At 36.2% G+C, this 20448-nt stretch overlaps 1 protein-coding gene across 4 annotated transcripts in view; it reads left to right on the forward strand.

The window, feature by feature from the left end:
- Positions 1 to 18078, forward strand: part of PDE4D (phosphodiesterase 4D) — a 347631-nt gene extending 329553 nt beyond the window's left edge. For all 4 annotated transcript variants that reach the window (XM_058044061.1, XM_058044062.1, XM_058044064.1 and 1 more), the window contains 9 exons: positions 5049 to 5142; positions 8791 to 8963; positions 9937 to 10035; positions 10121 to 10285; positions 11901 to 12000; positions 15634 to 15788; positions 16300 to 16422; positions 16899 to 17081; positions 17636 to 18078. In XM_058044061.1, coding sequence (XP_057900044.1) covers positions 5049 to 5142; positions 8791 to 8963; positions 9937 to 10035; positions 10121 to 10285; positions 11901 to 12000; positions 15634 to 15788; positions 16300 to 16422; positions 16899 to 17081; positions 17636 to 18049 — 1506 coding nt within the window. In that variant the 3' untranslated portion in view covers positions 18050 to 18078. The remainder of the gene's footprint in view (positions 1 to 5048; positions 5143 to 8790; positions 8964 to 9936; positions 10036 to 10120; positions 10286 to 11900; positions 12001 to 15633; positions 15789 to 16299; positions 16423 to 16898; positions 17082 to 17635) is intronic.
- Positions 18079 to 20448: the final 2370 nt, after the last annotated feature.

Below are 20448 nucleotides of genomic sequence, written 5' to 3' on the forward strand. Positions count from 1 at the left end.
AACATTGGTAGGTATTTCAGAAACAAAATATAGTCATGTAAGTTGAATGTTGCAGGTGTTAGTAGTATGTTGCATGGATGTATTCTATTTCATGTAAGTTTTTAGAAATGTTACCTAGAAAAGAAGAGCTGCAAAGGCTGAAACTGGGATCCTTGCCCCACAGGTTTGGGAGCTAGTGCTATGAGAGTCGCCTGTCACTTTTGAGGATTTTTATTCCAGCCTCCTCTGGACGTGGAACTTGATAAATGCTCAAACTGAAGGCCAAGCAGGACTGGGCTTTTTGGTCCATGCTTCACCTTCAGTATTGGTGCCAAAGGCTGTGTTGGAGGCAGCCTCTTTCCTTCTCTGCAGGAACAGAAAGCCTGTATGGAAGAGACCCTGCTGCTGCAGGGAGTCTACAGCGAGAGTGGTTCTGTGTGCTTCCTCCACACAACTAGCTGCTGGCTGCTTCTTTACTTAAGCTCTTTGTTATTGAGTCAAGAGCTTTACACAAAATTTGTGAAGTCTTCTAAAGTGTAAACAGTAACCCGCATATGTATGAAGTGTGTGGTCCAGACTCGTTCATGGCCATAAATCAACTCTATTTGGATCTTGAAGTTAGTGATTCTTTCTAACATACATTCAAATTCTTCTAAAAATTCTATCAATGCTCTGGTTGCCATCTGGGAACATGGTTACTCCAAAAGTTTGTCTGTGTTTTTCTGTGTGTCTTTGCTGGCATCAGAAAAGTATCGTATTTTTCAAAAAACTCCTCCAGGTAGGCTTATCCTAGGCTGACAGCAGTAATATAAATACAGAGATGTGCACACATTGGGCTTTAGCCCAGAAAGACCTAAACTACAAACCTATTCTTGGGAACTTAAAACAATTAGGAAATTGTTCTCAGTTAATTATCATTAAAGTATGTACCTTTATTCTCAGGTATTACAGTTTTTGCTAGAGCAGACTTCTTAGGGAGATAAAGGTGCATAACTACTCTTTTCACTTTAGAGACATTTTCAATGATATTTGAATGCTCTGCTGGTATTTGTGTTGAGGGCTCTGCTCCTTCTTATTCCCCCCATCCCCTTAACCCCAGCTGAAATTAAAATTTAAAATAAAAAGAAACAAATGAAATTTTAAAAATTCTGCCTAAGGAAATATTTTCAGTGTATTTCTTAGTAAAGAGCTTATGGCTGTATTGCTCTGACATCAGTATTTGGCAGTGAAAAACTGTATAATTGACTTAATGGGCATTTTATTGCTAGTTCATTTTCAGAGTGATTTTCTAAGGATGTAGTCAAGGACTGTTGCATTCCAAAGGACGTATGTGTCATTTTTCCAACCCAACAATGCCTAGTGGGATGTGTGAAAATCTTTCTTTCTGAGAAAAATACAATATATGCATAGATCTGCCAAAAACCTCTGCTTCCTCCCCATGCTGAGCTCACATATCATAATTAAATTGTATGGTTTAAATGTTTATTAATAACAAGAGTTTTGATCTTAATGATTTATTTTCTTGAAATTGGAAAGTATATTACATTCAGATTTTTAAAATTCTTATTCAACATATCATCTTTAATATTTACTGCTGTTAGGAACAAGATGGTTTTATGTCCTCTTTGACTTGTTTTGAACATAACATGCAACGTGTTATTTGCAGGAGGCCAAAATATGAGATTGTGGATTCTAGATAAGTTTCAAGCACTTTGGGGTGTTTCTTGAATAAATAAAACATTGTTGGCTCATGGATGTAACCAGCTTTTGTGGTTGGCAATAAGAGCTTGTGGGACCCATGAGAGGCGAACTTTCATTATTAAGTAATTGTGCAGAGCTGTGTAAGATGTGTATCTTTGAAACAAGTTATTATTTATGGGTGCACTTGGGCCCAAATTAAATCTTTGAGAAATAGGTAAAAGTTGGGAAAAAATAATATGGTTGCATTTGGTTTTGCTGTTTTGATTGCTTTTTTCTTAGAAAAAGGAATTTTTTTTCCTCAAAAGGCAAGTTATGAAACATAAGTGGACTGAGCAATGTACAGATACAGTGAAACAGAGTATAAACAAAAGAATGACTGAATATCTTGATTACTGTTTGTCTCTCATGTTTGATTTTTTTAATATTCTCAAAGAGCATTATTGTTCTGCATCAGCCACTGCTGTCTGCATATGGTCTTCAGCTTCATCTGATTCAATGGCAATGACGGTTGTAAGGCTTTGTCAGATAATTAGAAAAATCAAAACAGTTCTCTAAACTCCTGCTTAGTCCAGAAGTTTTCATGTCAATTAAATTTTTGGTCCTGTGGCATCAGCAACATGTGGAAGAGTATGAGGAAATTGTGCAGCTACAGTTCTTCTAAGCCAAAGGCATCTCCAATTGAATTTACTCTCAGCAGGAGGGCCTTGCAGAGGCTGAGGGACTTGTTCCACTTTACACCCTTGTTCAGCAGTTACACAGACTATTCTGCAGTTCTCATGCAAATGGTTGAGTTTTCATATTCTGCTGACTTGTGGGGTGATGGGAGGTGGGAAGATGAGGGTTGCAACAGACTAGTGGAGAACACAGCACTAGAAAAGAATGTTATCTACCTTCCATTTGCTGTGGATATTCATATAACAAATACTGAGCTGAAAATTCTTAAAGAGTATATGCTACATAAGTTCCATAAGATGATTTCCAGTAATAAATGGCAACCCTCTCTACCCACTCCCTAAAGTTAAATTTATTATTTGGAGGAAGAAAAAATCCTTCCTATTTCCTGTGTCAGGTACCTGCAAATACTGATTTGTTCCTCCTTCAAAGCTAGAAAACCTTTAAGAAGACATCCCGAAGAGAACATGCCAGTGGTAGCTAGATGGTCTTTTATTCCAGAGTGTCAGACATGACACAATTAGTGTTTTTCTGCAGCAAAAACAGCAACACCAAATTGGGCATTATGTAGAAGTGTTTACTAGGAAATAACCAGGGAGATGAGGATCTATGGAAGTTAGGATCCAGTGAACTAGCTAATCAAATTAAGGAAGAGAGGATATTGAAGTAGTAATGGATAAACTGATGACATGCCTGGAAGTTAATGTGGTTTTGTCAGCTCCTGATATTTTATTAATATTCCTATACTCAATATTTAATTTGAAGCTGCAGTCTCTAGATGCTATCCGGAGACAAGCTATTCCACTACATCTTCAGTTTTTGTCTTATATATTACAGTTTCTCACCTTTTGTGGGAACAGAAGAAAAAGTGTGTAAGCATGACTTAAGTGACTTAAGTGTTTAAAAGTCTAAAAGACAGACTTTTAAGAAAAACATCTTGGTATTTTTGGACCAGTCATTATATTGCTTGGTAAACATGGCTTGAATTTTCAACATTTGACATTGGTGACAAACATTAGGTGTTGCTGAAGAGGTTGAGACTGGTTTTGTCTAGAGTGCATAGCTCGGTAGTTCTCATAGTATGTGTAGCTGTGTTTGCAGTATGGTTCTAATTTCCAGACATGTGTTGAGCACTTCCTAGCACATGGCTATATCTGAGATCAAAGCTGAGCCTTTGGCTTGTGACTAAAGTAGGAATCAGGCTTTGTAGCTCTGGAGCTTCCTGAGCTGATGACACGTCAAGATGGCAGGAAAATGCAGTGGCTAATGGTTGGAATGTTTTATTAAAGGTAATTTTGTTGGGCACATTGTGAGCAATATGGTAATTGGTGGCTTACAAAGATATTGTGAAGAAAATAACACCTTTCATTATTCAAGGCTACTTTGAAGAAATAGCTTTGATGATTCCAGTGGAATGGAAATGGGATGGTTAATATTTACTACAGTGGTTTATCTCCTTTGAAGAAGAATAGACTATAAATTACCAGTTTTCAACATAGAAGAATGTTTACATGTATATACTCTAAGGGTAGCTATTCCTTGATATAATGGATAGTCATGACTGCATGGAGAAGGTAAAAGATGATTCTGAAAGTTGCACAAATCATTTTGCTTTGTTAAGAGAAAAAATGACTGAGAAATCTAACCACAAAATAAAAGGATGGCACAATAGGAGGCAAAATTCAATAATGACAGATGTATGCTAATTTTTATTGGCAAGAGCTGGAATTATTTGTAATTGTTGCAGCCTTCTGTTTGTTGGTAATATCAAGGCAGAGCTATAGTCAATGAAAATGCATCTCGGACAGTCAGAGCTGTATTATGCAATTAACATGTGAAGCATAATACCACAAGGTATCATTTCACCCTGGAGTCTAGAAGGAATCACGAAAGGCTCAGTGATATGTACCTAATTAATTATACATTTAATGGAATATTAGTATCTGCTTTTATCCTGTAGATTGCCTAGAGTGAGTTGCTAGGAGGGAAGTAGAAGGTGTTTCCACAGATGGCTGTTTTCTATCCCAATGTTTTTGGAGATGCTTGCAGTTTTCTGAGATAGTAGAATGGTCAAGTCATTGGTTGAATATAATAATTTTAGGTCAGAGAAAACAAAACCTACCTCTTTTCATATTGGCTAGTATGAAGTCAATAAGATATTTGGATTGTTTGGAGCAATGTTGTAAAGTAATTTTGAGTAGATTAATGATGAGAGGTAAGATAGATTTGAAATGTTACCTAATAAATTGCAAAAAATGCAAAAACAGATTAATTTGCAAATCTTGCGAGAGAACTAGTAGAGAACAGCTCGGACATAAATACATTTGTATTTACTTTCCAAATTAAAATTGAAAAATTAGAAAGGCAATATTATAACTTGTGTGTGTGCAGATGCGTTAGAGTTTTTAGTTACTACTAGGACACTGTACCTCAGTCATTGAATCACTGTGGTGTATTTTAAAAGGTTAAGAATGACATTGCCCAGTCCATAAATAAGTTGGTTGGGTGGATCATTGGTGCCTGTGATTTCTGCTTACACAGTATATATTCTTGATGCCATAGTGTATATATATATATATGATATATATTCTTAATGCTATGTTCTTTCCCCAGTTATAAAGTGACTGCATGTTCTTATTCTAAGTAAAATATATCTTGATGTAGCTAACTTTGCACTTTTTTGTTTTCTTTTCCAGTTTAAAAGAATGCTCAACCGTGAGCTAACCCACCTCTCTGAAATGAGCAGGTCAGGCAATCAGGTCTCAGAATATATATCAAACACTTTCTTAGGTAAGACTATGAAAAGCTAACTTTTTTGCCTTTGGGGGGTTTTTATATTTCTCTGGGCTGTGTTAGTGCCTAAAAGCAAGTGAATTTCCATATTAATTTCTGGTTTCAGGAACTGTGCATTTATCATGTTGTTGTCAGCATTTGTGCAGACATCAGGTTAGATCCACTTCCTCACAGCTCAATTAAATTACTTTCCCTGTCTGTGTAATTGCAGATAAATATTCATGTACATATTAAAACAACTATACTGATACTATTTTAAGAAATTAATATAATGACTTTTAGAGAATCACAGAGATTCACAGAATATCCTTCTGAGTTGGAAGGGACTCACAAGGATCGTCAAGTCCAACTCTAAAGTGAATGGCCCATACAGGGCTCAAACCTACAACCTGGCTTTATTAGCACCATGCACTGACAAGCTGGGTTAGTCTCAGAGTGGTAATTATATATGTATTTATATATTAAAGAGAATTTTACCACTTTATTTTCCTACTGGAACTATTGCAGAGGTTTCAGTGTGCTGGAAGCACATAAGTGCATGTAACCTCATAAAATCTCACAGCAAGCAGTTAAGATATTTTGGTATTCCTTGCCTGCACATGCACAGTTAGGTGCATGTGACTAAATAAACATCTGAATAGACTTTTTCCAGAAAGTATTTGCAGCTCAAGATCTTGGCATGCTGGGATGTGAGCGTTAACAAAAGCCCCACACAATATTACAGAGAATATGGTTCCTTAACTATGGCTTTTTTTTTTTTTTAATTCATGAAAATTAAGAAAACTTTTGTATTGCTGATTTTGAACATGAAGATAAAATACATGAAGATACTATGCCAATCTCAAAACATGTTTTAAGCAAAATACCATTGGTTCATAAAGACTGTATAACAAGAGTTGCACAGTGAAATACATCTAAATTAGGATAACAAGTACTTTAAAAAATGACAGTCATACATGTTAATATCCATCTTATTCTGTGTGAGATAACATAGCTCATGCTTTTTGTGACTGTTTTGGAAGGAGTGGTGTTTATGTGAAGTACATTTTATCCTGTCACCCTGCCCAAAAGGGATGGCTGAATGTGTCTGTTCAGGTGACCCACGGTTGCAGCAGTGTGCCAACTGCTGCGGCACAGCAGGGCTCCGACACTGGGACAGGGACAAGGCTCTGTCACGCACAAGCAGTATTGCCCAGCTTCATGTGCCCTGAAAACCACAGTGTGCAGTTGCCTGAAAGGATGACCCACTTAGGCTGCAGAGACTGAGATGCCAGCTTCTGCTTGCTTTCGCTTGAAAGCTTGAGACTTACTTTGACAGGGTAAAGAAATGCATCCGTCAGCCTTTAGCATGAGATCTCAGTCACGAGCAGAAAGAGGGACAGAGAGGCAATCACTTCTAATTTACTGGACCATGGGTACTGTTTTCTGTCTGCATGAAAAACTAGATACTTAGAATTGTAGGTATAAGAGCAGCACAATAGTGAAAACAGCTCATCTACAGACGTACTGCTTAAATATTTTCAAAGTATGCAGTCTAAGTATGTAGGTTCTGAACATTTATGCAGAGAGAAAACTTTCTCTTCCTAAAAGTATTTAATGAGTTTATTATCTAATTTATTTTTTTAGTATGTAACTTACCTCCTCAATATCTACAAAATTTTTCACATTTGTAAGTTAGGAAGGTGTCATGAGAGAACAGGGTTTTCTGTTCTTCTTATTAAAAAATCCCCAAAAAACCAAAATCAAACTGTTTTCCTTTAGGGATATATCAAAGTTATTTACAATGATTATAAATATAATCTGTGTATAAGACATAAAACTCCTATATTGTGTATAATAATATGCAAAGTTTCCTTTTTCAGTATCATTAACCTGTTTTCTATGAATGGAAAATGTTTGAGAACCTGTAATTGAACACAGCATAAACAGGGTCAAGATGGCAAGCTCTCTTTTCTGGATGTTCAGATGGGCACAACCCTCTGTGCTCAAAGATACAAAAGCAGAGGCAGTCCCACAGAGTTTCTCTGGAGATTTAAGTCATTCAGACAGACACTTCCTTTCACTTGAGTTGCTCTGACAGCTCAGCTAACGAACCTCTGTTTGATGGGTCTAAACTTTGTGCATATGACTGAAACCATAAACATCAAAGCACAGGCACAAGTCACAGCTGCTCATCTGTTGTCGGTTTGCACCAGACCAGGGCTGCCACGCTCCACCTCACTCTTTCCCCTTGCAGGGAGAGTGGTGAACTGTGATGGGGTAGTCCGGGGACTCAGTGCTCTAGGCTACAACCTGGTGACATTTCCGAAGTCTCTTCTTCATTGTGATTTCTTTGGAATTTGAGGTGTCCATTAAAAGTATCTGCTAAAGGGTAATTAAAAGAAAAAAAAAAGGCAGGAAAAAGAGTGAAGAAGCAAAGCAAACATATAAAAAGCTCTTAATTAGAAATGGACTTGCTAACCTCATCTGGTTTCAGTCTGTATTGGAAATGAATATTGTAGAAAGGAAAAAAATACACATGTAAAAAAATCCCAATTTTTCTTGCTTTCTTTTCAAATTTTATTTTGGTTTAAGGTTTTTTTTAGCTGTTTTGGCTCATCTCTTGTGTCAGAAACATCTTTTCTGGATTTTTTTGTGGTTTTACTAGTATATTCCTTGAGGTCTAGAAAAGAAAAAGAGGTAATTTGAAGGGAGTCATTAAACTCTAGGTTGAAATACAGTATGAATAAAAGAAAAAAAATTAATTCATGTTCTTAGTAGTTTTTTTCAGAAAAGCCCTTCATTGCACTAACTTGGGTTTCTTTGAAGCACATGTTTGCAGTGCTCCACAACCCCGTACTGGTTGTGCAGCAGTCCTGTAGCACTTGCCTAAATATATTTTACTCTCATTTTAATTCTTGTCTAAAGTTTTGCTGGCACATATGTCAATAAATTTTATTAAATGATGCTGTTGATACTGCTACGGAGGCAAAAACCCACAGCAAAATTCAGAGGTTAACAAAGCACTCTCTTGTTTTGTCATTGTTACTGACTCTAGTTGGAAAGTGCAGAAACGCTGCACTGGTGGCATGAACTGCCAGCAATCCAAAGTGCTTGTAGGTGTGGCTTGGAAAGCACAAAAGGCTTTCCAAGCCACAGTTTTAGTAGACAGGACCAATCCACAAGTATTAAATTCTTTGTGTCTTCAAGTCCTGAAAAAGTTTTCTAAAGGTTTACATGAGGACACACATAGACAGTTTTGAAATACGTTTTCAGAGAATGTTTCTCCTGAAAAAAAAGAAAGAAAATTATTTTTTCTTGCAAAGTGTATTCCTGTGCGGTTGTAATAACATTTTTATACTGAGATGATTGACCCTTTGTATAGCACTAGGGATAATGGCAGAAGTGGTAATCAGACAGTCACAAGTTGCTTTTAAAGCCAATTCAGAAATAATGAGGCAATTTGAGTAAAAGAGATCTACTTTTACTGAGGTATAGGTCTATATTTAACTTTTCATAGGTTTAGTGATCTTGATAGAAAGAATCCAAATCTTAAAAGAGGTTTTTCTAAGAATCAAAAAGTCCATAAGGTGCAACTCAAAAGTGAATTTTATAATATTTATAATTCTTTTATAAATTATTCTCTTTTTATTCATTCTTTTGAAGACAAGCAACATGAAGTTGAAATCCCTTCTCCAACACAGAAAGAGAAAGAGAAAAAGAAGAGGCCAATGTCCCAGATAAGCGGAGTCAAAAAACTCATGCACAGCTCCAGCCTAACTAATTCCAGTATTCCCAGGTTTGGAGTTAAAACAGACCAAGAAGATGTCCTTGCCAAGGTAGAGAATATATATGTCCTTGAAATTATATAAACGGAGTGTGGATATTTCTGTATTATTCCATCCTCTGCTTATACACATTGGTTTCAAGCTGCAGCACCAAGCATTTATATCACTTGAAATGGCCCAAATTTGTTGCAGCGGAAGAATAGCAAGTAAAATCAGAATCAGACCATAAGGGCTAATTTCAGCATGAAGACAATGTCATCTGGCATTTGTGTATGCATTAAGAAGCCTTCCTATTCATAAATAGTATCTGAAGATTGAAGAGTAAACATATTGTGTAGTGTCACAGGAATGAAAATGTATAGATAGCAAACTTACTTTTAAAAAATGCACAAGGGTATATAGCATTAGAACTACCCTTCCTATTTTTAGCTGTATCATTTTATGTGCATTCTTTTTCTTATTTTTAATGAAATTTCTTACTATTTTTTGCACCAGCAGCTAACTACTTGGTAATAACAGAAAATTGGTATAAAGGGATTTTTGATTGAGTTATGCCTCTTCTAACGTTTTCAGGAATCTTATTTGAAGAGTGTTTCTGAGACCAGGGAGAGAGCAGCAGAATTGCCCATCTCTGCACATTGCAGAGATGCACTCAGCAGAATTGCACATCTCTGGAGGTTTTCTCCTCACTGAACTTCATTGTCAATAGACAATGAGATAGCAAAGTGTGTCAGTTAAACTCATTCAAGGTACTGTGGAGTTTTCCCCTCTGGAGCAATTCACTAAAGAGGCAGTGAATTTCCTGTGTAGACAAATAAAATTTGAAAAATGGGTAGATGTAAATTCTGATATTGCAAGATTAATAGCAGCTGCAGAGTATATAGTTTAGCCCTTGCAAGGTTTAGCGTGTAACTTGCACATTGGCCAGGTCTTAATGAGTCCTCTGTTTATAATTGCTTCTCTCAAAAATTCCAGGAATTTTTATGTTAGGTTTCAACCTGTTCATTGCTTGATTTTACTCTAGGAACTTGAAGATTTGAACAAGTGGGGCCTTCAGGTTTTCAGAGTAGCAGAGTTATCTGGAAACAGACCTCTGACTGTCATCATGCACACTATTTTTCAGGCAAGTTTGAGCAGTCATGTTGCTTTTTTATCTTGGAGACTGTTCTGTGCTTCGAAATCTAATTGTTTTTCCTTTACTTTTATAGGAGCGGGATTTGTTAAAAACTTTTAAGATTCCAGTAGATACTTTAATAACTTACTTGATGACCCTGGAAGACCACTACCATGCAGATGTGGCGTATCACAATAACATACATGCTGCAGATGTTGTTCAGTCAACCCATGTCCTACTATCAACCCCAGCATTAGAGGTAAACTACACTGAAGAAGAAAAGTGGCAGTTACGAGATAAAGGGATGCACTGAGAGTCTCCTAAACATTAAAGATCTTAGTTTCTGCAATATTTTTAAAAGAAATCTTAGCATTTCTTTGATGAATTCTGTTCTTTTAAAGGTATTTTGTGAGGATCAAAGTTACATGTAAATATTGTGCAGAATACATCACTTCTTTTCATTTTAAAGCATGGAAATTTTTGCTGTCATAAGCTTTTTCACTGTAACACAATGCATATCTTGTTTCTACCATCTTATTATTTATGCTACATCCTGTTCTGTAGTTATTTCCCATGTGAGATTCTGCCTAACCACAGCAAGTGGAAGTTCTTAGGAAAATTTATTCTGATCTGGAAAGACTACTTTTGTATTTTTTTCTAAGACCGATTGGAACATGTACTAAATTTTCACTGGACTCTCTTTTCTTACAGTTCCCCTCTCCAATAAATATTGCAAAGTGTTTTGGGAAAACAGTTAATCTGTTCTTTTTGTAGCAATTCTCATCTTGAAAGTTCTTAAATCCCTGAAGTAGATGGATGTGAAAGATGGAGATTTTCTCTCTTTAAGCACAGTTCAGGTCTTAACATAGCAAACATTGATGTTGATATATCCCAGCAAACAGTTAGAAAAATTCAGGCAAAGGAAGTAGTAGGAATTTTATTAGTTCAAAAGGATTTAACTTCATTTTCAAGAAGGGCTGCATTTTGACTCTCCTATAATGGGCAGTCTTTAATGTTACTGAATACAACTGTATTATCTTCTTCTTCAAAAGTGGATCTTGGCACATTTGGATCCTCAAAGACTTGAAATCTCTTGAGAAAAATTTTCTTGTTCTCAAGAAGATCAGGTAATGTTGTTAAAACACCACTGGCGTCACCACACAGCTGAGCTAGTCATCAGTAAAATGTAGGGGTTTTTTTTTCCAGACTGTTTTTTCATGGCCTTATTCTCAGCAGAGCTTTAGCTGGTGAAATGGCAATGGCTGCCCAGTGCCACTGCTGGTCTTTGCCCTTCTGAGCTGTCCTTGATCAATTTTGAAAACATTTGCATCATGTGGGTGCTTCTGGCAACAGGGCACTGGGCTCATTCCAAGTCTGCAGTCCTCTTTTCCTATCTTCCTAGAAATCACACACAAATGGAAAAAGCAGTAAATGCTAAGTGAGATGATGTCTAGTCTGTTGCTATTTCCTTTAGATAGAAGATGTGCATCTTTCAAATACAGATACAGAGGAGTCAGGCTGAAATATTAACTTTAATTTGTGCTGTAAGTTAGAAACCTGTGCTTAATTGCCTAATAAAGGTGGATTTATGTACAGACGGAAGTTGAAAATACTTCAGTTGTGGCAGAATTTAGTGATGCTCTCTGTATGAAGTGCAAATCACTTTACTTTGGCCAAACTTGAAATATTTATGAAATTCTACATAATTGATGATTTTACAAAGTGTTTGATAGCTTGTGTGTAAAGTCTCTAGAGATCATGGTATATTTTAAATGTGTTTTGCTTGTTCACATCCAGAATCAAGTAGAATCCTTTTTATTGGAAACACTTTTTCACAGTTTGGTCATTGTCATTTCTGTTTCATTATATTCTAGGCGGTGTTCACTGATTTGGAGATTCTTGCGGCAATTTTTGCCAGTGCAATACATGATGTAGATCATCCTGGGGTTTCAAACCAATTTCTTATCAACACAAGTAAGTTTGATGCTTAGTGGTTTTCTCAAAAAAATTGCTGTGAGTTATGCACATAGCGCCTGAAAAATACCACCAGTTCATTCCTTGTTTGCTTCTATCTCTAACTTTTCTCAATAAATATATAGATGTTTATATTTTAAACCTGATATTACTTTTCATTTTGTCTAACTCTAGTAATGATTTACACAGTACACTCTAGCAAGAATTACTGAGGTATAAACTATAAACCTGGCATTGTTTCAATGTATTGCATGTTTTCTCTCCTGGAAATATAGTTGATTTACATTAAATAGGTAAAGTTTTAAGAAGAGAATGAAGGAAGATTTAAAAAAAAGGACAAGAATTTATATGCTTATATTGGAAACATATGGTGTGACGAAGGGTAGAAATTCAGAAAGCAGAAAAGCATGTTTCTTTTTAGCAAACAGACAGACAATCCTGTATCCTGTACTTGGTTTTTGATCTCTCATGCTTTGTAGACTGAATTTCCTCACTCTGTTTCTGCAGCTATGATAAACGTTTGGTTTATTCTGACTCCAATGTTATCTCCGAATTTGAAACACAGTGTACTTCTGCATTCCTCAAGGCTGTTGTTGGCAGTCTTGCTGAACCTTTATCCCTTCAGTCATCTACTGAAATAAAAACACTGTCAACTTTATTGAACCTGATTATGACATATTTACTCAATAGTTTGTTGCCCCAGTGGCAACTTGCTTGGATTTTGTTGCCTGATGTCACTATTATTGCCCTTTGTAGGTCAGTACCAGTTCCATCATACTGTGTTATTTCTTCTGCTCTCTGACAACTTCTCCTTTTATGATAACTGACCCAGAAGTGCAAAGTTTAAATAATACTATTAATCCAAGCACAAAAGAAGAAAAAGCAACAGAAATGGAAACATACCTAGCGTTGTGTATTTGACCCATCTGGTTGCACATTTATAGATACTGTCACTTCTGCACATGGGCAGAATCTATTTCACAGGTGCTAAAATAGAATGACCCCAAATCAACAGTAGAGTTTGAAGAAGGGAGCTCCTGCTCTGACTCATTGCTGCTGTATATTCAAATAAGACATGTACTTCAGTTTAGCCTGCACCTAGATTTGTTTGTCTCAATGGCCTAAGGGCCATCCTATAATGAAATTGAATTTTATGACTCATCCTCATGAAAGAGGATTAAGATTGACTCTATTTTTTGTGCTTTACTGGGGACTAGTACAGTTCAGCAGTGCAGGCAGAGAGTGAATCAAGCTTTGTGCAAAAACCAAATTCTTAATTGAATCTTAAGAGTGGGCATATGTAAGTAAAGATTTTTCCTTGCTTGTTGAGTCAGAAATTGAGTACCAGGTTATACTTGGTGGCTCCAAGGTTCTGTGAGGAAACCAACGAATTGTTTAGGTTTAAGAGTGTTGACTTAGTTGAAAGGATGAGTAGTGGTGCATAAAGCTTTTACTTCTAGTTAGATTGAAATTCAGCTAATGTAGGAGTCATATTCATGCTGATAATTATCCGCTTTAAAAACATATCTTGATTTCTCAGTTCCGCTTTTGATAAAGGAGGCTTTTGGTCAATCAAGTAAAAACACTAATTGAAAGTTTCAGCTCTTGCAAGGTTAAAAGAAACAGAGATTTTGTTTATTTTAAATTGTTTTGTGTGCAAGGAAGAAACTGCAGGGAGAGAGACATAAAAAAATCATCTAATGTTGCTTCTCAAATCCAAAATTTTCCTAACTTTTAGAGGATAATTCGCTTCCATCTAATATTATTTCTTCACCTAAATATAAGAATGCATTTAAAAAAAACATTATAGACTTAGTTACATGATAGACTTAGTTAGACTTAGTTAAAGTATGTACATATTTGCCATATTTTCATATTTTTTTATTATTAGTCTTGTGACTTTTCAGACTATTATTTTCCTATATAAAGTCTATTACAGCGTTGTCGACTAAACAAATCCCTCTTGAATACTATTAAATAACAAACAAATATGAAGCATATTAGCATCAGAGTAGATGTAGATATTTATTTTACCACTGTAACTCTGTCCTTCCAGAAAAATATTCTTGAATCTTACAATGTGTTACAGAGGTTTCCAAGGGGGAACTTTCTTCCATTTTTATGTCCATTTTGAAGTTGAGTGCATTTTAGCTGTGTCTGTAGCTCCAGATCTTCTAAAGTATTTTGGCAATGTGGAGTGTTTTGCAGTTGCAGCAAATCAGAAGCTGTTTGAAAAGAAAATAAACTAGTGCATGATTTCTGCATGAGAAAAACAAGTATGCAAGCTTTGTATGTGTTCTGTGAAAAACGAAAGAGAGATCATTTTACAAACTTGCTTTCTTTCTGCTTTTGCTGTTATGGCTTTGCTGGTTTTGGGATAAGAAAAGGCAGAGGAAGACTTCCCTGATTCAACAGATTGATTTATTCAAGTCAAGAGAGAAAGACAGCAGGAGAATGGATAATGAGATTAATGAAATCTGAAGATCAAAGCTTTTAGAGGCCTCCTGTTGAACCAGAGGCATTTTAAAGTATAGCTGATGTAAAAGAAAAAAAGAGGACTAAGAGTGGACTAGACAGATGTTATGACTATATGTTTAGTATGTTTAGACTTAGGCTAGAACAGCTGCAATAAACAGAAGTTACTACAGCACAGGAAAAGTATGATCGCATAAAAATTATATGAGTATTTTGTGATAGATTTATTTACAAGCTGTATCTTAAAGCATATGCAAGCTGACTGTTCAGTATACCTGTGTTAAAGCTAAAGCTGTGCAGACATTTTTGTAATTGCTTTGATTTTTCAGAGCTATCTGTTCAGCAGGTCTAAGCTGACCTTATATGTGTGCTTTTGCACAGGCATGTCTGGGAAGTGTGTGTTGTTGTCACAGCCATATGGGGTGGCTGAGGTAAGAATAATTCCATTGGTGAAGACAGTACTACAGACAGCATCAGGGACAGACCACATGAAAAACAGGGCAGCATTCAAGCCACTGCCTGCAGTTTCACACCACAGGACATTACATGGAAAAGACAGAAGCATAGCTGATACCATCCTGCCAGCCTTCAGCTGTCATGGACTAATGACCGTATAGTCCACTAGGCATCTTAGCATCTTAGATAACTGCAGAAAGAAATGATTTGAAAATCAAGAAGCTGGTGCTCCTCAGCAGACCTGCAGAAAAGCCTCAGCTGTGTATTCCCAGGTCAAAGTGCTGGGAAGCTGGAACTTGACTAACAGTAGAATTTTAGGTATTGTGACAGAGAGGCATGAGAAGACAACAAATCAGTGTGTTTTAGTTGAGGTGTGTTCATGCATATATTATGCATATAATATTTTCTAAGTTGCCTCTTACAGATATGAAAATTCATTCTAAAAATTAACTGTCTTATATTTTTTCTAACCTGCCACTCCAGGCATGTGTTACTGCATCATTGCAAAGCCTTTTCTTTGTTTTGCTCAACTTTGGCTTGACCTAGTAAGTTATTCAGTGAATAGTTCTGTAACTTTCAGGGCTGCTTCTAACAGTTTATCTGTAAATCTTGTTATGCATGTAATGAATTTGAAAAAGATCTTAAGGGATTTGGTAGAAGCACAGGCTTTAGTAACGTTCTGCCCTGCAATTGTTACTGCAGATTCTGAACTCGCCTTGATGTACAATGACTCATCAGTACTGGAGAATCATCACTTGGCTGTGGGTTTCAAGCTGCTGCAGGAAGAAAATTGTGACATTTTCCAGAATTTGACCAAAAAACAGAGACAATCGTTGAGGAAAATGGTCATTGACATTGTGAGTTTTGAGATTTTGTCTTCCATAGAGCTAGGACATCAAATAACAAAGCACAGAAGCATTTTATAATAAATTACACATCATCAGGCCCATAAACAATGAAGTGAAAGTTTAAAGTTTTGTCATATCTTACCCAAATACAAATAGTGGGGTCTTTTAAGTTCCACTCACTTTCTGTGCATTTCTGGAAGGCATACTATTCTGTTTCAAGCCGGTTTTGATGATGCCATTCTACCATTACTGGTAGAAATTTGCTACTGAGTTAATAATGAATTTGGGCTGATCAGTTCATTCTGAGCAATGCTGAACAATGATTTTGTCATATTCTTTAAAAAACTAATATGAGAACCTACTATTATGAATATACAGGATTCTTACTTGTATCATGTATTCAGGCATAGAAGCTATGGGTTCCTTCCAAAAATGTTGATTTATATGTTCAATTATTATTCAAAAAACTCCAGTAAAATAATTTACATAGTGTTCATTTTTTGTTTGTTTTTTTTCCTAGGTACTAGCAACAGATATGTCTAAGCATATGAATCTACTGGCTGATTTAAAAACTATGGTTGAAACTAAAAAAGTGACCAGTTCTGGTGTTCTGCTTCTTGATAACTATTCAGACAGGATTCAGGTAAGGAAATGCATCTGAAAATGTGCACTTGTATTACATACTTGAAAACATTGTCTTCCCCATTCTCCAGCATGGATTAGAGCTATCTCTTTCACACCATGATTTGCTGCTTCCTTCTGTTTCCTCCCTGGTCTAAATGACATGGTTTAAGTGATTCTCTGGGACACTAACAAAGTGCTACAGTAGTTCAGGACTGAATGAGCATTTGACCTTCCCTTCAAATTATCAAAAAAGTGATTCTCTTTCTCACAAGGATTTTGTGACCTTTATAGCGACAGAAGCAGCAGAAGCTAGGTAATTCATGGCTATTACTCCAAGTGTGAAAAGCACACAACCACATAAGTTTTGGCTGTTTAGAATAAATTTTGCATTACATGTATTTTAAAGATTTTGTTTTACAGTCACCAGAAATGTGAATAAAAAAGGAGCTGCTTTTCTTCAGTGCAGTAACACCACAGGTATTCAACGTGTTCTAGGTTCTTCAGAATATGGTGCACTGTGCAGATCTGAGCAACCCTACCAAGCCGCTCCACCTCTACCGCCAATGGACAGATAGAATAATGGAGGAATTTTTCCGTCAGGGAGACCGGGAACGAGAAAGGGGAATGGAGATAAGTCCCATGTGTGATAAGCACAATGCATCTGTAGAAAAATCACAGGTAATTGATTTTATAAGGTAGTTAAACCTTTTGGAAGAGAAGGATAGTACATAGTCATGTTTTGAACAATTTCTGAATGCACCTTTTTCTTTTCTTCCTCTGAATTAATTAATTCAGCTCCTCAGTTATAAATGAGGCAAATTGAGACTTTTACTGTGAAAACATAATGCGTGGCAATATGTTTGCTGAAGGGATTCCATCACTGTCCTGACCTGAAAAGCAGCATACATGCCAAAAGAAATTACTGTACAGCTGAGTGGGGTTTCCTTCAAAAACATAATTAAATTTAAAGCAGGTATCTAGCTAACTAGATGCAGTGGAGTTGTTTGGAATTTCACTTGAAATCAAATCCTTTCCATGCTGTTATCCAATATCCCAAAACAGACTTCTGAAAAGTAAAAGACTTTATCTGTTATATAAACTAGTATGGTTTCCTTTCAGCCACCTCTAAGGGTAATGTACCTTGTGTCTCTTCCTAGCATTATATTTCTCATATTTTGCATGACTTACTAATTTCTCTGTGAGTAATCATATTCTTGCATTATTTGAAACAGGTGGGTTTTATAGATTACATTGTTCATCCTTTGTGGGAGACGTGGGCAGATCTTGTTCACCCAGATGCCCAGGATATCTTAGATACACTGGAGGACAATCGAGAATGGTACCAGAGCACAATCCCTAGAAGTCCCTCTCCTGCACCTGAAGAAAAGGAAGAGGGAAAGCAGGGTCAAACTGAAAAATTTCAGTTTGAGCTAACGCTGGAGGAAGATGGTGAGTCAGACACCGAAAAGGACAGTGGAAGTCAAGTAGAAGAAGACACCAGCTTCAGTGACTCCAAGACTCTTTGCACCCAGGATTCAGAATCCACTGAAATTCCTCTTGATGAGCAAGTAGGGGAAGAAGTGGAGGAGGAGGAGAACCAAACAGCAGAGTCTTGTATGGTAGAAGAACATTCTCCTGACACATAACAATGAAAACACAGTCTCTTTCTCTTGCTCACTCCCTTTCTTTTCCTCTTTCTCTCTCTCTTTTTTTTTTTTTTTTTTTGGGGGGGGGGGGGGGTTAGGGGGGGCTGGGGTATTTTCAGTTTCGTTACGAATTTTTTATTTTTCTTTTATTTTTTAAATGAGGCAGTGATTTCCAAAGTATATGTCACATACTACAACCATGGTCAAAACTTGGTGTTATCTGCCAGAATGATTGTTGATCAAAACTGAAGTTGATGATTCAGTTTGGCACTCAGGAATATTGTAAACAGAATTTTCACCTCCATGCTGTCAGAAAGCAGGGGGAGAACATCCATAAATTGCATTTTAATAAGGTCTCTATTTGGGAGATTCTATTAAATATAGCAAATGCTTTCAGAGGAGTACCACCTGCCAAACGAATGTTGGTGTGCTTTGATAGTTTTTGAATTAATTGTATTGTATTGTAAGACATTGGATAAGGTTCGTCTGTAGAGGAAATGGACAGAAAAAGCATTGAGGTTCCTATAGGAAAACAAATTCACAAGAATGATGGGACACAAATGGATTCTGTTACCAACATGAAGATAAGCTGTGAAAATTACATAAATTTCTTATTTCTAATCTGAGACATGACTGAAAAAAATGTGACCCAGTGGGTTGCACTAACCTTTTCATTTTGTATAATATGTGAAAGAGAGATCTTTTTTAGAGCTCACTTTTATTAAATATACCAAGGTATTATATTTTAAAAAAACCCCACTTTCATCTGCCACTGGTTATTTTTTTTTCCAAAGAGTAACTTACAAGTTTTCAGTACAAATCTGTACTACACTGGATAATACTTGTAGGGGTTTTTCTTTAATTCTTTTTTTTTTTTTTGGCACCTTAGAATGTCATGGTGATATTGAGCTGTAAATGTCTATTGCTTTATATATTAGTGAGTTCCATGAGTATTCTTTGTGTGACATAAAACTTTTTCAGTAGGATAGCTTTTTTTCTTTATTTGTTTTTTCATCACTATTTTCCCAGATATGTTAGTGGATTTATACAGTGCTTTTGTCCTCATAGTAGCCTGATCCTGCCAACTCTGTCTTACTACAAGAAGTGGTCCCAGTGATACCAGCTGGGACCAACCAACACTAGGATTTACAGGACCAGAGCCTGTAAAAAGAGTAATGAATTGTCATCAGTACAAAAGCACCTCTTTTGCTATTCTAATCAATTTTGTTCCTCTGAAACATGGTTTTTCGGACTGCTTTTGTCTGGGAGCTGTAGACTGCTAAATCAGAACAGACTAATACAATGTATGAAATACTTGTTCTGGTGCAAAAAATCATTAGTGTAATATTTCCAATTTATGACTCCCAGTAACTTTTAATCTGGGTAGATATCTAGTTAAAGCATTTGCTAATCTGAGAGGTGTACAACATAAAAATGATGATTTGTGTTATTTTTTCATGTCTTTGTTGCTAGAAGAGCCAGGCCAGTCTTGCCTTTTTATATTATTGTGTAAAAGAGCAGTGCATCATCGGAGTTGTAGTTTTCTCCATATTATTTCAGTCTCAGATCTTTTCATCCTTTATACAGTTTGTGCTAAGGGAATCCTACCTTTCAGTTTGATTGGTACTGAAAGCTTCCATAACTTGGAAGGCTAAAGGGAGGTAGGAGTTCATCTTTGTCATTTTTCAGTCTTGATGTTTCGTCACATGGAAGATGTGATTTTATTTCCTCCACTTCTCATTAGAATTGTAGTTTTGAGTGTAGAAGATTGGAAATAGTTGCCTGTGGAAGCTAACAGACTCCTACATTGCAAAAATCTGTTAAGATTACAATATCAAGATAAATTCTTAACAAAAGGTGATAGCAGCAGCCATTATTTTCCCTTAGGATTTTTTTTTTAGCAAATTTGCAGATATGAATGCAGGTACTTCTAAATTGCCAGAGATCTAGAATAAAAACCCATTTCAAACTAATTGGCTAATAGTTCAACTTCTAAATAAATTTTGCATTCTTCTATATCCAGGTCATAATTTTCTTTACCATTAGCCCATACAGGGCCTTAGCACAGAAGATGCAGAAGAAATAAAAGAATGAAGATAACTCCTGGGGTTTTTTTTCTGTTATAAGGGTTTTTTTTTTAATTCCTTTTTTTTTTTTTTTCATTATGTCTTTCTGAATTGATCCATCTAAAAGTCCTTTCAGCCCCCAAAGAGTGCCTGGAACCTCAGTAGTGGAAAAGCAATATAAATTCCAGAATAACCAGTAGGACCTGGAAGGTTTTGTTTCTGCACTAATTGAAAGTAAATAAACATAAAACCATATTGTGAGATATACACCTGTACATGTGGACAATCAAATCATAGAAAATTATACCATTTCTTAGAGTTGGGGATATAATG

The sequence above is a fragment of the Melospiza georgiana genome, chromosome Z (assembly GCF_028018845.1).
Source record: "Melospiza georgiana isolate bMelGeo1 chromosome Z, bMelGeo1.pri, whole genome shotgun sequence".
Taxonomy (NCBI): Eukaryota; Metazoa; Chordata; class Aves; order Passeriformes; family Passerellidae; genus Melospiza; species Melospiza georgiana.